Genomic DNA, 15,547 nt, shown 5'->3' on the forward strand with positions numbered 1-15,547 from the left:
GGACGGAACCTCCATTAGTGGATCCTCTGGTGTTGCGCTTGGCTACCAAAACGCTTTTATCCTTACCTGATGGGGCTTCAATTAAAAATCCCACAGACCGTCAGACTCCCTTGCTCGCTCGGTTTACGAAGCTTCAGGTTCCTCTCTCCCCCTCTTTTCACTGCGGCATGGGTCGCAAAAGCAATGGTTTTCTGGGCAGATGCCCTTGCAAAATCCATTCAGGACCAGGCTCTTCCGTCTGAGGCTGCGGATCTCGCCAAACAAATTGCCATTGCTGGGGACTATGTGATGTATGCGTCTTTAGATGCAGCGAACTGCGCTGCACTTGCAGCTTCAAACGCCGTCACCATTAGGAGAGCACTATGGCTTAGGGAGTGGCATGTGGATTCCTCTTCTAAAAAGTTCTTAATTTCTCTGCCTTTTCAGAGCAGACGTCGGTTTGGAGAAAAGTTAGACCAGCTTATTTCTGATGCTACAGGAGGAAAAAGCAAATTCCTCCCGCAGCAAAGGCCCAAGATTACTTTTCAGCATCAGCAACTCTTTCGGCCCTTTTGCAGTAGCTCATTCTGGTCTACCCCAACAACTTCGTTCAGATCAGGACGATCACCACGTGCACAGAGAGAGAGACCCGGCCCTCATACAGGCCGAACCAGTCCTGGCGAGGTAAACCTAGGCAACCCAGAATCAGGGGAACCAGGCCCTCCAGGTTCTCCTCACAATGACTCGGGGAGTCTTCCAGTCGACACCACCAAAGTAGGCAGTCGCCTGCTTCTTTTTCAGCATGTCTGGCTTTCCGTCATCCACGACGAATGGGTCAGAGACCTGGTGTCTTCTGGTTACAAAATAGAATTATCCGCCTCCCCTCCGGCACGGTTCTTCCCTTCTCGCCTCCCAAATCCAGAGGCTCAGGCTCACGCACTTCACTGCGCCATTGAAAGTCTCCGGCGAAACGGGGTCATTGTTCTGGTTCCAGAGCATGAGAGATTCAGAGGTTTTTACTCGAACCTCTTCGTCGTTCCAAAAAAGGACGGGACGGTGCGCCCCATTTTGGATCTAAAGCTGCTAAACAAATTTGTCAAGGTCCGGTACTTCAGGAATCCCTCCGGTCGGTCATTTCTTCAATGGAAAGAGGAGAGTTTCTGGCATCAATCGACATCAGGGATGCTTATCTCCATATACCAATCTTCCCGCCACACCAAAGTTTCCTGCGTTTTGCCATCCATGAGGACCATTTCCAATTCACGGCCTTACCCTTCGGCCTCGTCACCGCATCCAGGGTATTCACGAAGGTCATGGCGGCAGTCATGGCCATTCACTACCGAGGAGTGGTCGTGTTGCCATTCTTGGACGACCTCTTGATCAAGGGACCGTCCTATCATGCTTGCGACTCATGCGTCCGCATTACCTTGGATACTCTTTCACGCCTGGGCTGGCTGATAATCTTGGACAAGTCCTCCCCCGTACCAGCCCAACGGATCTCCTTCCTAGGTATGATACGGGACACGTCCCAGGGGCTGATCCTGCTCCCTCGGTCCAAGGCCTAAGCTCTCCAGCAGGGAACCCAGACACTTTGTCGTCCCGCCCCTCATTCCATCCGATTTGCCATGAGGATCCTGGGGAAAATGGTGGCAGCAATGGAAGCGGTCCCTTTCAACCAACTTCATTTCCGCCTCTTGCAACAGGCGCTGCTGGACAATTGGGACAGGAGTCACTTATCCCTCGATCGGCCATATCCTTTGTCCCCGCGGATCAGGCAAGCGCTCAAATGGTGGACTTTGGATTCGTCACTCAGCCAAGGAAGGTCTTTTCTCACAATTCACTGGCTAGTGGTGACTACCGACGCCAGTCTCCTCGGGTGGGGAGCAGTATTTTGCCACCACACTGCCCAAGGGTGCTGGACGATTCGGGAGTCAAGACTTCCGATAAACAGCTTAGAGATTCGAGCGATCAGATTTGCCCTGAGACGTTTCCACTATCTCCTCGCGGGTCGCCCAATTCGAATTCAATCAGACGTCACAGCGGTGGCATACATAAACCATCAGGGGGGTACCCACAGCAGGGCGACAATGAGGGAGGTGTCCCACATTCTCCATTGGTCCGAGAACAACCGCTCGATAATTTCTGCAGTGCACATCCCAGGCGTCGAGAAATGGGCGGCGGATTTTCTCAGCCATCAGGGTCTTGCCTCAGGAGAGTGGAAACTCCATCCGGAGGTCTTCCAGCAGATTTGTCTCCGCTGGGAGATTCCAGACGTGGATCTGATGGCGTCCAGACTGAACGCAAAGGTTCTCAATTTCATATCATGATCTCGGGATCCTCAGGCCATCGGGGTAGACGCACTCGTATCCCAATGGCATCTTTTCCATCTCCCGTACGTGTTTCCTCCGCTTCCCTTAATACCGAAGGTTATCCGGAAGATCAAGATGGAGGGGGTTCCTCTGATCCTAGTCGCCCCAGATTGGCCACGTCGCGCGTGGTACGCGGAGCTAGCACTACTCGTCTCCGACGTTCCCTGGTGGCTACCAGATCACACAGATCTGCTTCGCCAAGGGCCGATCTACCACTAGAGCTCAAGGGCCCTACGTTTAACGGCTTGGCTGTTGAAACCTGGATCCTAACTCAAGCTGGTTTCTCCCAGGAAGTTGTTTCCACCATGGTTAGCGCTCGCAAGACGTCATCCACTCGCATCTATCACCACACTTGGAAAGCCTTCTTCTCATGGTGCAGGCACCATGGACATTCTCCTCTTGTCTTTTCAGTTTCCTCCATTCTGGTCTTTCTCCAGTCCGGCTTGGATTCCGGTCTGGCGCTCAGCTCCCTCAAGGGTCAGATTTCGGTGTTATCTGTGTTGTTCCAACGTAAGATTGCTTCTAACTTGCAAGTCAGAACTTTCATTCACGGGTCTCCCACATAGTACCCCCCTATAGGATGCCGTTAGAGACCTGGGATCTCAATTTGGTCCTGAGTGTTCTTCGGGAGTCCCCTTTTGAACCTTTGCAAGATGTTTCGCTGACTGTTCTCTCCTGGAAAGTTGCTTTCCTTGTGGCAGTAACCTCTATCAGACGAGTCTCATAGTTGGCTGCCCTGTGCTGCCAGGCCCCCTTCCTTACCTTCCACCAGGACAAAGTGGTCCTTCGCCCATCTCGTCCTTTCTACCCAAGGTGGTTTCATCCTTCCACCTTAATGAAGATATCGTTCTTCCCTCTTTTTGTCCACAGCCAAGACATCGGGTTGAAAAGGCCCTTCACACCTTGGACGTAGTAAGGGCTCTCAGGAGAAACATTTCTAGAACCACTCTCTTCCGTAAGTCGGACTCCCTCTTTGTGCTCCCTGAGGGTCATAGAAAGGGTTTAGCCGCTTCAAAAGCCACGATAGCCAGATGGATCCGGTCAGCTATTCAAGAATCTTATTGGATCAGGGGCAGACCTATCCCGGCGGGGATTAGGGCACACTCAACTCGGTCGGTGGGTGCTTCCTGGGCCATTCGGCATCAGGCGTCGGCAGAACAGATTTGCAGGGCCGCAACGTGTTCCAGCCTGCATACTTTCTCGAAGCACTACAATGTCCATACTCAATCATCTGCTGATGCGGCCCTTGGCAGACGTATTCTGCAAGCGGCTGTAGCGCATTTATAGTCAGTTGGTACACAGAGTTATTCGGTTATGTAGTTTCCCACCCAGGGACTGCTGTGGAACGTCCCATGGTTCTTTGTCCCCCAATGTGGCGAAGGAGAAATAGGGATTTTTGTGTACTCACCGTAAATTCCTTTTCTCCGAGCCACTCATTGGGGGACACAGCACCCACCCTGTTAGATTATGGCTCGTTTCTTTTTTGGCTCTTTGCTTACTCTGACATGTTGTACTCTAATATTATGTTATATGTTGTAAATGATCTCCTACTGCTTTTACTCTGAACTGGGTCTCTGGAAGCCAGCATGAGGGTGTATATTGCAGGGGAGGAGCTAACTTTTTTGTCTCAACTTAGTGTCAGCCTCCTAGCAGCAGCAGCATAACACCCATGGTTCTGTGTCCCCCAATGAGTGGCTCGGAGAAAAGGATTTTACGGTGAGTAATCCTTATTTTCCACCTCTAAAACCTGGGTGCATCTTATAGTCCGAAAAATACGGTAAGTAGTAATGAAGCCGTGTGGTGATTATTAAATTTTTCCATCCATGAAAGGCAACCGACTGTAGTTCATCTCAGTGTCCATCTTGAAAATGGACAAGTTTATTTTACTCCTAACAATGCAGAGGAAAGAGCTGCTCGACCACCCAATACAACATTGACAGCTTTCTTTCTCCTATGTCAAGCAGATCCATTTGCAAGGACTTATTATATTCAGATGTTCCAAAATATTATACATGGAATAAATCGAGAAAAGTATTTTGCAAGAGGAAACAAGGTGCAAGGGTCCCAGGATGGGACGGACGTTCCAGTGATGCTCTTGGACGTGTGTATACAGTGCATCCAAACCGCAGAGTGCTACTACCTCCGATTACTGCTTCACGCTGTCCGTGGACCAAACTTCTTTCACAGGTTTGAAAATAGTTGATGGAGAGCTGTGTCAAACTTACAGGGAAGCATGCCAAAAGCGTGGTCTGGTCGAAGACCATCAATACTGGGACATGACATTGCAGGAAGAATCTCTGTTTGCTATAATAATTACAACCTGCGCATGTTCCAATCCCTGTGCGCTTTGGGACAAATACAAAGAATATGTTAGCGAAGATATTCTTATAGTGCAAAGGAGCGTTAATCCAGACTTAGACTTGTATTTCACTGCTGACATATTCAACAAAGCCCTCTTGATGTTAGAAGAAAGGTGCATATCTATCAAAACTCTAGTAGAATTAGGTTTTACCAGCACCAAATCGACCAGACTTTGATATTATTCTGCAAGAAAAAAGCTATGATTTGGAAAAATGTAAAGAGTTTGTCATATTAAATAAGCCTCTTTTGGTTGATGATCAAAGATCGGCCTATATGGCAATTATGGCTCAGATTTCCAGTGGAAATGGGGGACTATTTTTCCTAGATGCATCAGGAGGTACTGGTAAAACATTTTTCATTAATTTGCTGCTTGCAGAAATTCGCTCAAACAGTGCCATAGCCTTAGCTGTTGCATCATCTGGGATTGCGGCCACTCTTTTAGATGGAGGATGCACTAGGATTGCCCTTTAATATAGCGCTGTCAGAAACTCCTGTCTGTAATATCATTAAGGGCTCTCGGAAAGCTAAGGTATTACAAACTTGCAAAGTAATTGTTTGGGATGAATGTACCATGGCGCACAAGAAAGCGGTCGAGGCCCTTGATCACACCTTGAAAGATCTGCGGGGAACTGATCGTTTAATGGGGGGAAATGTTGTAATTTTTGCAGGTGACCTCTGCCAGACATTACCTGTTCTTAAGGGAGTAACACCAGCGGATGAGCTGAATGCCTGTCTAAAATCTTCTTATCTGTGGATACATGTTCAGAAGCAAACTCTTCCTACTAATATGCGGGTTCATTTGATGGGAAAAACAACTGCGGACAAATTTACACACCAACCACTGTGCCTTGGAAATGACAGGTTCCCTACTGATTCCACTACTGGTCTCATTTCCTTTCCGTAAGATTTTTGTGAAATGACATCTTCAGTAATGGAACTTATTGACCAAGTTTTCCCTGATATTTGTAACAATTTTAACAAATATCAGTGGCTTTGTGAACGTGCAATCCTAGCGCCTAAAAATAATAGTGTCAGCTCCATAAATCTATTAATTCAGGGAATGCTGCCTGGTCTAGGACCACATACATGTCAATTGATTCAGCCATGGAGAGTGAACAAGACATAATGTATCCCTTGGAGTTCCTGAGCCTCCTGGAATGCCACCGTATAAGCTCACTTTAAGAATAGGAGCCACAATAATTTTGCTTCGGAACCTTGACCCCCAAAAAATGGATAACGACACAAGATTGTGCAAAAAGAGTCTCATGCCCAATGTTATTGAAGCCACTATTCTTATGGGAAACACTAAGGGAGCAAATGGTTTCATTCCATGTATTCCTTTGCTACCAAGCGACATGCCCTTCAATTTTAAGCGTTTGCAGTTCCCAATCCGACTTGCATTTGCTATGACTATAAACAAAGCACAAGGTCAATCACTTAAAGAAGAGCCCGTGTTTTTCACATGGACAGTTGTACGCTGCTTGCTCTAGAGTGGGTAACCCCAAAAATCTTTTCATACATGCACCTGAAGGTAAAATCAGAAACATTGTTTACCAAAAAGCACTACAATAGATAGTTGTTTAACTGTAAACCAATTTTACTCTTTTGTCCGTGAACTACTTATAAATTGCACTGGAGAGAGTGGGGAAGGGATGCACTATGTTGTTAATTGGGTGTAAATGTTTTATATGTTTGAGTAAGATGCATACATTTTCATTTTTGATTAAAAAAAAAGTTAAAAAAATAGTTGTAATAGTTTATACTGCATAATATGTCTTGAATGAGGGGCGTGGCCTGAATGTCCATGTGAGCGGACGCGCGGCAGAGCGCTCCCGCTACTAATCTCACCATTATCCTCATAAGCCGCAGCTGAGCGGCGATTTGCGGTGCTTACCGGCTGCAGGAGAGTTCCGGGAGTGCGGCGGTGTACAGCGGCGGCCCCGGGGTCAGCGAGTATGACCAGGAGGAGGCAAAGAGACGCCGGAGCCGGCGATGCAGGGACCGGCCAAGATGGCGCCGACGCCAGGGAGAAGGCGGAAAAGGAGAACGCTGCATGCCAGAAGCGAATGGCTGTGGCGGCAAAGCTCCAGCAGTTTGCTAGAGTGGAGGCCGCAGAGAACGCAGAGAAAGTAGAGGAGGAAGCCGGAGCTGACACAGAAGAGGAGGAGGAAAGCCCAGCAGAAGAGCAAGAGGTACAGCAGGGGAGCAGGGATAGCAGCATGGCGGTGGCAGTAGGGGGATCTGAGGATACGGTGCCAGGAGCAGAGCCCACCCTCAGAGACGTTTTTGCACTGGTGTCCTCATGCAAACAATCCCTGACCCAGCAGCTACAGGAGGTCAAGGGTGACACAGCCCAGATAAATGCAGCCCTGCAGAAGATTGACAAACGTGTGGGGGCTATAGAGGAAAGAGTGAGTACTGCGGAAGATCATATAGTGCAGCTGCAGAAAGTGGAGAAGAAGTTTGCTCAAGCAATATCGGAGCTAGCTGCAAAAAACGAGGATCTGGAGAATAGGTCCAGAAGAAATAACATCCGTATAGTGGGTATCCCTGAAAAAACTGAGGGGAGGAATCCCACGGAGTATATTGAAAGCTGGCTCCTTGAGACCTTTGGTGATGCAGCATTGACAAAAGTATTTGCGGTAGAGAGAGCCCACAGGGTCCCACCGAAACCACCTGTCCCTGGAGCGAGTTCCCGTACCATGCTTGCCAAAATTCTAAATTACAGAGACAGAGACATTATCCTGTGGAAGGCTAGAGACATGACGGATTTGACAATTGGAGGTCAAAGAATTGCTATCTACCCTGACTATTCCGCCCTGGTACAGAAACAACGGATGATGTTCACGGGTATCAAGAGACGGCTGAGGGAACTGGGAGTGCAATACTCCATGATGTTTCCGGCACGACTGAGAGTGGTTGCGTTGGATAAGATTCATTTTTTCCAGACGCCGGAGGACGCTACCCAGTGGATAGATCTCAATGCTAAAAGGCTTAACGGAAAAGGAGATTGAAAATATGGGGTGGGCCGGTCGGGGGGTATTTCACTGTTAAAAGGAAAAGAGATTGGTGACTGACAGTACATTGGTAATGGGGATGTGAAGGTTTGAGGGTGGAGCTGAGCATTACTCAAGTAAATGCCCTGGGAGTGCTGAAATGGTGGTTGGTTACGAGGGAGGAAGGGTGTGCAGCGGACTAAAAGTTTACTTAGTTTCCTTGCAGTTGTAATTTAATACATGTTGAAATATTTTATTCTTTTAAGAATTGCACCGAATTTTGTTATAAACGGTAGCGGGAGACGGAAGGAGAAGGTTACGTTAACAAGAGTGTTCGCAATGGGTGATGGTGCCCCACTCTTGATAAGAGGCAGAATGTTTAGTATTGGAGGGGAGTGCGGGGGACGGGGGGTCTGGGTAAGGGAGGGTAGGGAAGTTAGACAGCTCAGAACCGGGAGTAACGACATAACTAAAGATGATGAGTCATATATTAGGGGGCCGCTTTAAGATATTGAGTTGGAATGTGAGAGGTATGGCGGATAAGTCTAGGCGAGCTGCGAGCTTGCAGTATGCAAGGGATCAACGGGCCTCTATGATATGTTTGCTGGAGACACACTTGATACGGGAGAAGGTGGACGTACTAAATAGACGATGGATTCAGAAGGGGTATCACTCTACCTTTTCGATGTACTCAAGGGGTGTGTCAGTATTGGTGCCGGTGGGAGTGCAGTATGAAGAGGTGAAGGTATGTGTGGATGTGGATGGTCAGTATGTGGCGATACAGTGTATATTATATGGAGTGAGGGTATGTGTTGCGGCAATGTATATTCCACCTCCATATTCAAGCAAGAAGATTAGAGAGGTGTTGGAGAAGGTGGAACGATGGGGACCGCTACCACTACTAATTATTGGGGATTTGAACAATATTTGTGATGATTTTTGGGATAAAAATAAGAACACCCAGAACAGGTCGGGGGGGCACACTACAACATTTGGTACCTATGTTCGTGAAATAGGCATGATCGATCTATGGAGAGTTAGACATGTGGGGGAGAGAGGGTACTCGTGCTATTCAATGGCTCATGCTACGCTGTCCAGAATTGATATGGCGCTGGGTAACCGTCTGTTGGACACAATGGTGGGGGAGGTGCGTTATCTGCCGAGGGCCCTTTCGGATCACAGTCCAATTGAGGTGGAGTTTGGGTTGTTGGGGACACAGGCCGCAAGCGGGAGAGAATGGAAGATCCATCCCAACTGGTTACATAGTATTGACTTGGAAAGTATAGGGAAGGAGGTGACGGAATTCTTTGCTTTAAATGATGGGAGTACAGATGCTCTAACTGTTTGGGATGCAATGAAGGCGTACCTGAGAGGGCTACTATTTAGAGATATTAGTAGGTGTAAGCGGAAGACGAGGGAGGCAGAGAGAGTGGCGGTGGAGGAGTTGAAGGCTGCAGAGGACGAGATGGTAGTATTGGGAACTTCCGAGGCAGGGAAAAGGTTGAGAACAACGCAAACTCATATGGAGAAGATTCTACTGGGAAAAGCTGAAAGGAAGCGGGAGTTTCAAAGGGTGACTTATTTTCAGGAGGGAGAAATAGTTTGACACATGCTATCGGTGGTGGCTTCTGCTCAGCGAAGTACCTCATATGTACACTCGTTAGTTTCTGATGGTGGGAGCAAGATATCTGAAACATCTGAGATTATAAAGGTTTTTGCGGACTTATATTCCTCCAGGGTTGATGAGTCAGTCGGAGATACAGAGACTTTCTTGGAGAGTCTGGGGTTGCCGAAATTGAGTGAGGAGGATAGGGTGAGCCTCGATGCCCCTATCACGGAGGAGGAACTAAGTCGGGCGCTGAAGTCTATGGCCAATGGGAAGGCGCCTGGAGTTGATGGGTTACCAGCCGAAATTTATAAAAGCTTGGGGGAAGTGTTGATTCCCAGATTAAAGTTAGTACTGGAGGAGGCTGGATGCCAGGGGTATCTCCCAGCATCTATGAGGGAGGCCATTATAGTGGTTATTCCGAAGGAGGATAAGGATCTGGGGAAACTGGAGTCATATCGCCCAATCTCTCTGTTAACCATCGATGTCAAGCTTTTGGCCAGGGTGTTAGCTTCCCGTCTGTCTAGTGTCATTACTAACCTTGTACATCCGGATCAGTCCGGCTTTTTGCCTGACAGGTCTACAGCGGTCAATCTGCGGAGGCTGTATATGAATCTGCAGCTGAAGTCTGACAATTGTGGCCGGAGGGTTATTGCGTCCTTGGATGCCCATAAGGCGTTTGACAGTGTGGAGTGGGGATATCTCTGGCAGGTGTTGAAGTGAATGGGTATTGGACCGCAATTTGTGTCTTGGATTCAACTGCTATATTCATTACCGACAGCTAGAATCAGAGTGAATGGGGAACTTTCTCAGCCTATAAAGTTGGCCAGAGGTACGAGGCAGGGATGTCCACTGTCGCCCCTTCTGTTTGCTCTGGCTGTGGAGCCCCTGGCCGCCAAGATTCGACAGTCTGATGAGGTCCCTGGGTTTAGATATGGGAGTGTTGAGGAAAAGATAGCGTTATATGCGGATGACATTTTGCTATTCCTGGCGGACCCGGATGATGCCTTGAAAGGGGCCATCGAGATCATTGAGAGATTTGGTGCCTTGACGGGGTTGAGGATAAATTGGGATAAATCGGTCCTCTTTGATGTAGATGGGGTGGAAGAGAGTGGTAGTGAGCCATTGGGAGAAGGGCGGCTTAAGGTGGCATCTCATTTTAAATACCTGGGAATATGGATCTCGATGCCAGTTACGGAGTTTTTGTATAGGAATTTGACCCCTCTCATGGGCGCGCTTAAGGCAAAAGTGGATGCGTGGAATAAGTTACATCTATCGGTGGTGGGTAGGGTTAATCTTATTAAAATGGTTCTGATGCCCAAAATACTTTACGTCCTTCATAACGCGCCAGTTTGGATTCCACGTGGGAAATTCCGGCAGATTAATGCTCTTTTTAGAAACTTGATATGGGGGAGGCAATACCCACGTATTAGCCTGGAGACGCTTCAGCGACCCAAGGAAGATGGGGGTTTGGCTTTGCCCAACCCTGACTTATATTTTCTTGCAGCCCAAAGCCAGCATTTGAAGGGCTGGGCGCGGGAGGCGTCCTCCAGTGCGGTACAACACTTGATGGAAGGGGTGACAAACCGACGCCCGGTGGTGCAGTGTCTGGAGGATGGCTCCTTGGGAGCATTGGGGAAATTGTATCCAACTATGTTTTTGATACGTAAGCTATGGACCAGACTGCGACAGATTCGGGGGGTTACGGGATTGACTAAATTTACACCGATATGGCTTAATAATAATTTAGTAGAGTTTGCGGCTCTGGGAGTGCTGACAGAGTGGCAGGCTAAAGGAATTTATTTTGTTGGTCAGATAATTCAACGAGTGTTAAAATCCTTTTCTCAGCTACAGGGGGAGTTTGGACTGAGACCTTCTGGGGAGTATCAATATGCTCAGATGAGACACGCTTTTGGAGCTCAAAACAGGGGCGAGGGCATTAGGATCCAAGAGGACATAGTTTTGGAATACGTGTGTGGGGATGGGACCACAAGGGGAGTCATTTCCACCCTTTATAAAGACCTACTGCATGCATATTTGTTGGATTTTCCTCTAAAAGCGAGAGCTAAGTGGGAGAGAGATTTAGGCCCAATGGAGAATGAAACCTGGGAGTCGGTGATGGAATGGGTTCCACGAGTGTCACTAAGCGAGCCGTATAGACTATCGCAGCTGTACATCTTGCACAGAGTCTATAAATCACCGGAAGTGTTACACAGAGCGGGGTTGCGTGCTGACTCTGAATGCCCGAGATGTGGGACTGAGAATGCAAGAATATATCACATGATGTGGACATGTCCAAGGCTGGTTGCTTTTTGGCTGGTAGTACTGAGTCGTGTGGAAGGGGCGTATAAATGCAGGGTGCCGAGAGATCCGATAGTGTGCCTACTGGGATATGTGGAGGAAATTAGAGTGGATAACACCTGGAAGATAGCAATTGCTAGGCTATTATATATGGCTCGGAAGGTGATAGCACGGAATTGGATCAAGGAGGAGCCACCTGCAAGGGGTGAATTCCTGAAATATGTTAAACATGGTCTCAAACTGGAATAGGGGGTATACAAAAGACGTGGGAAAATAGAAATGTTTGACAAAATGTGGTCTCCGTGGCTCGAGCTGGGATGAATAGGTAAAGGAAATGGGAGGCTGAGGGCCTTTGAATGGGGGAAATTGCTAGACGAATAAGCGGTCATAAGGGAGTTAAGCGGTTCATAGAGTCATCAATACTAGTAATAAAAGTATCATTGGAGAGGAGCTGTCATGGGGGGGGGATTGGGATTTGTTGGGGGTTTTGAAAATGAAGAAACTTTGTTTGTAACACACTGGAAGATGGATAAAATGTAATGTTTATGTTTATTCTTAATTAAAATCTATTTAAATTAAAAAATAATATGTATTGAATATGTAAAATCAATAAAAATGTTGAAATAAAAAAAAAGTTGTTGTTCACTCCAATGTTGCAACAAATTAGCAAAATGCCAAAATAATAAAAATTGAAAGTGGGAAAAAAAAATTACTGTAGCACTCTGAAAATGTCAATTTCAGGGTGACACTCAAAATTTTACTTTAGCTACATAACCAACAATTTAACATATTTTCTGCGAACTAAGCCACGGGTATTCTACTAGTATATTATATGAATGCACTCACTTAGCATTTAAAGAAGACCTTTCACAAGATTTCAGCCAGTAAATCATGATGTGTCAGGTTAACATGCTTTTGGAGCTAAATAAAATGTCTGTTTGATTTTTTTTTTTGTTTGTTTCTTTTTTTCTCATCTCCATTGTGGAGATATTGGCTAGTAAAGTTTATATGATAATTTTCGTTAAGACCAATGAGGTGTTAATAGGGATTTGTCTCGGAGGCCATGTTGCTCAGTCAGGACAGTGATGTCTTCCTTCTGATTTCTCTTCCTCTGATTCCACCTTATGGGGGGCACCTGCTCCTTCAACAGCTCAGGACCTTGAAGGAAAAGCCCCCAGCATCTGTCTGTGCTCATAAGATACCTTTTTAACTGGTTAATGATTTTTTCCCCTGAAGTTTGTGCTTTCTTGGGATTCAGTCTCAGAACCCCTAGCATGTAAGGAGCTATAGCAGTGTGCTATAGACATCAAGGATAAAGACAGGATGAATTTCTCTGAATAAAGCACTTAAAAGTTTTCTTCATTACAGGCACAACGTAGTAGTATATAGATTTTCAGCATTAGTAGCTACGTTAATGAACATTTTATGCATTCACATACAGATAGATTATTCACAATTTTGAATAACTCAACAAGAACCTGCACTAATCACTTAGTGACACCCCGGGGTGTCAACACTATAAGGGAGATAGAATGAGATATATATATGATTCATTCTATGTATATATCAATCTATCCCTCGCAAGCCCTTACAAGATCTCCACAAATTTCATAAACCAGTATGCGAATATCAATATGCAAAAATGAGAATGTGTTGCTTGACTTTAATATTTTTATTACTATAAAACCTCAAATATTCTTTTCTTGTTCATTTATCTAAAAATAAAATGATGATACAACTGAAAAATAATTAAATCCTTTATTCTATCACAGGACTTGTCATCAACTTCCGTCACTTGCTCAAACAAAGACGCAGACGTTTGGGAAGTCGGCAGAAGAAGATGCGTTGATGGCTATCAGTTTTGGGGTTTTCTTCCAAGATTGTGGAATGAGGAATTTAAAACTCTTCTATTGTTTAGCTTTTTGTTGTTTTTCTTTTCATCCTTCCCCTCCATTGTTTTTTCTTTTTGTTTTCCTTTCTGGGAACAAATGAATATGTGTATTTCTTAGGGCCTGTTCATGTTTCTGACTGGTGCTTCCATCTGGATCCAGAAAAAAATGGGATTCAGACGTGCCCATGAAGGAGCCATTGAATAAGACAAACCGGGTCCAAAGTAAACTTTGGGATATGTTTTTGCGTCTTTCTGGTGTCATCTGTCTTTTTAGACAGGGCCTTTGCTCTATACCATCCATCACCTTCACAGTACTAGTAATGGAGGCTGACAGTTGTCATTTACACCTCTAGAATATTTTATGAGACACACAAAAGTCCCTATGAACATTCCTTACCACAAAGCATGGCACAACGGCTTATGATTCTGACTACCCAAATTAGCATCAGCAGGTTCTGAATCTGTATTTAAGAGATGAATTCAATGATTTATTTTGTAGTACTAAAGTATTTCTGGCAATATGTAAAGGCTGGCGTCCAAATAACGGTTTATTACCTGCATCCGGAGGCATGTGATGAGCCACCAGAGTTACCTATGTGTTCTTGCTGGATTATGGATACATGGAATATGTGTGTATAATAAAGGACTGAGATTTTTACTGTACCAGATTTGATTGTTTTGGAATCATGATTCACATTGAAAGACATACAGTACAGACCAAAATTTTGGACACATCTTCTCATTTAAAGATTTTTCTGTATTTTCATGACTGAAAATTTTAAATTCACACTGAAGGCATCAAAACTACGAATTAACACGTGGAATTATATACTTAACAAAAAAGTGTGAAACAACTGAAAATATGTCTTATATGTCTTATAGGTTCTTCAAAGTAGCCACCTTTTGCTTTGATGACTGCTTTTGCACACTGCACACTCTTGGCATTCTCTTGATGAGCTTCAAGAGGTAGTCACCGGGAATGGTTTTCACTTCACAGGTGTGCCCAGTCAGGTTTAATAAGTGGGATTTCTTGCCTTATAAATGGGGTTGGGACCATCAGTTGTGTTGAGCAGAAGTCTGGTGGATACACAACTGATAGTCCTACTGAATAGACTGTTAGAATTTGTATTATGGCAAGAAAAAAGCAGCTAAGTAAAGAAAAACTAATGGCCATCATTACTTTAAGAAATGAAGGTCAGTCAGTCCGAAAAATTGGGAAAACTTTGAAAGTGTCCCCAAGTGCAGTGGCAAAAACCATCAAGCGCTACAAAGAAACTGGCTCACATGAGGACCGCCCCGGGAAAGGAAGACCAAGAGTCACCTCTGCTTCTGAGTTTAAGTTTATCCGAGTCACCAGCCTCAGAAATCACAGGTTAACAGCAGCTCAGATTAGAGACCAGGTCAATGCCACACAGAGTTCTAGCAGCAGACACATCTCTACAACAACTGTTGGGCTAAAGAACACAAGGAATGGACATTAGACCAGTGGAAATCTGTGCTTTGGTCTGAGGAGTCCAAATTTGAGATCTTTGGTTCCAACCACCGTGTCTTTGTGCGACACAGAAAAGGTGAACGGATGGACTCTACATGCCTGGTTCCCACCGTGAAGCATGGAGGAGGAGGTGTGATGGTGTGGGGGTGCTTTGCTGGTGACACTGTTGGAGATTTATTCAACATTGAAGGCATACTGAACCAGCACATGTGTTAATTCATAGTTTTGATGCCTTCAGTGTGAATGTACAATTTTCAGTCATGAAAATACAGAAAAATCTTTAAATGAGAAGGTGTGTCCAAACTTTTAGTCTGTACTGTATATGAAGGGTGTATAGCTGCACACCATAACATCCAATTATTATACGCTCTCCCTATCACAAGTGATGTGTATACGCTGCTCTCCATAGATGAATGCTTTTCAGCGTAAATTGAACCAGTTATCAGACTGGCTCTGTTAATGCAGCTGTGCATGTCTTGCTCTGAAACGCTTAGGCCACATTTATACATTCAGTATTTGGTCAGTTTTTTACTTCCGTAGTCATAAGCCAAA

The 15,547-nt window shown here is 45.7% G+C and overlaps 1 protein-coding gene across 1 annotated transcript in view; it reads left to right on the plus strand.

The window, feature by feature from the left end:
- HACD3 (3-hydroxyacyl-CoA dehydratase 3) overlaps positions 1–14,166 on the plus strand; it is an 82,162-nt gene extending 67,996 nt beyond the window's left edge. Inside the window, exon 11 of the mRNA XM_069766364.1 lies at positions 13,385–14,166. Coding sequence (XP_069622465.1) covers positions 13,385–13,461 — 77 coding nt within the window. The 3' untranslated portion in view covers positions 13,462–14,166. The remainder of the gene's footprint in view (positions 1–13,384) is intronic.
- The last annotated feature ends 1,381 nt before the right edge of the window (positions 14,167–15,547 follow it).

This window comes from Ranitomeya imitator, chromosome 4 (assembly GCF_032444005.1).
Source record: "Ranitomeya imitator isolate aRanImi1 chromosome 4, aRanImi1.pri, whole genome shotgun sequence".
NCBI lineage: Eukaryota > Metazoa > Chordata > Amphibia > Anura > Dendrobatidae > Ranitomeya > Ranitomeya imitator.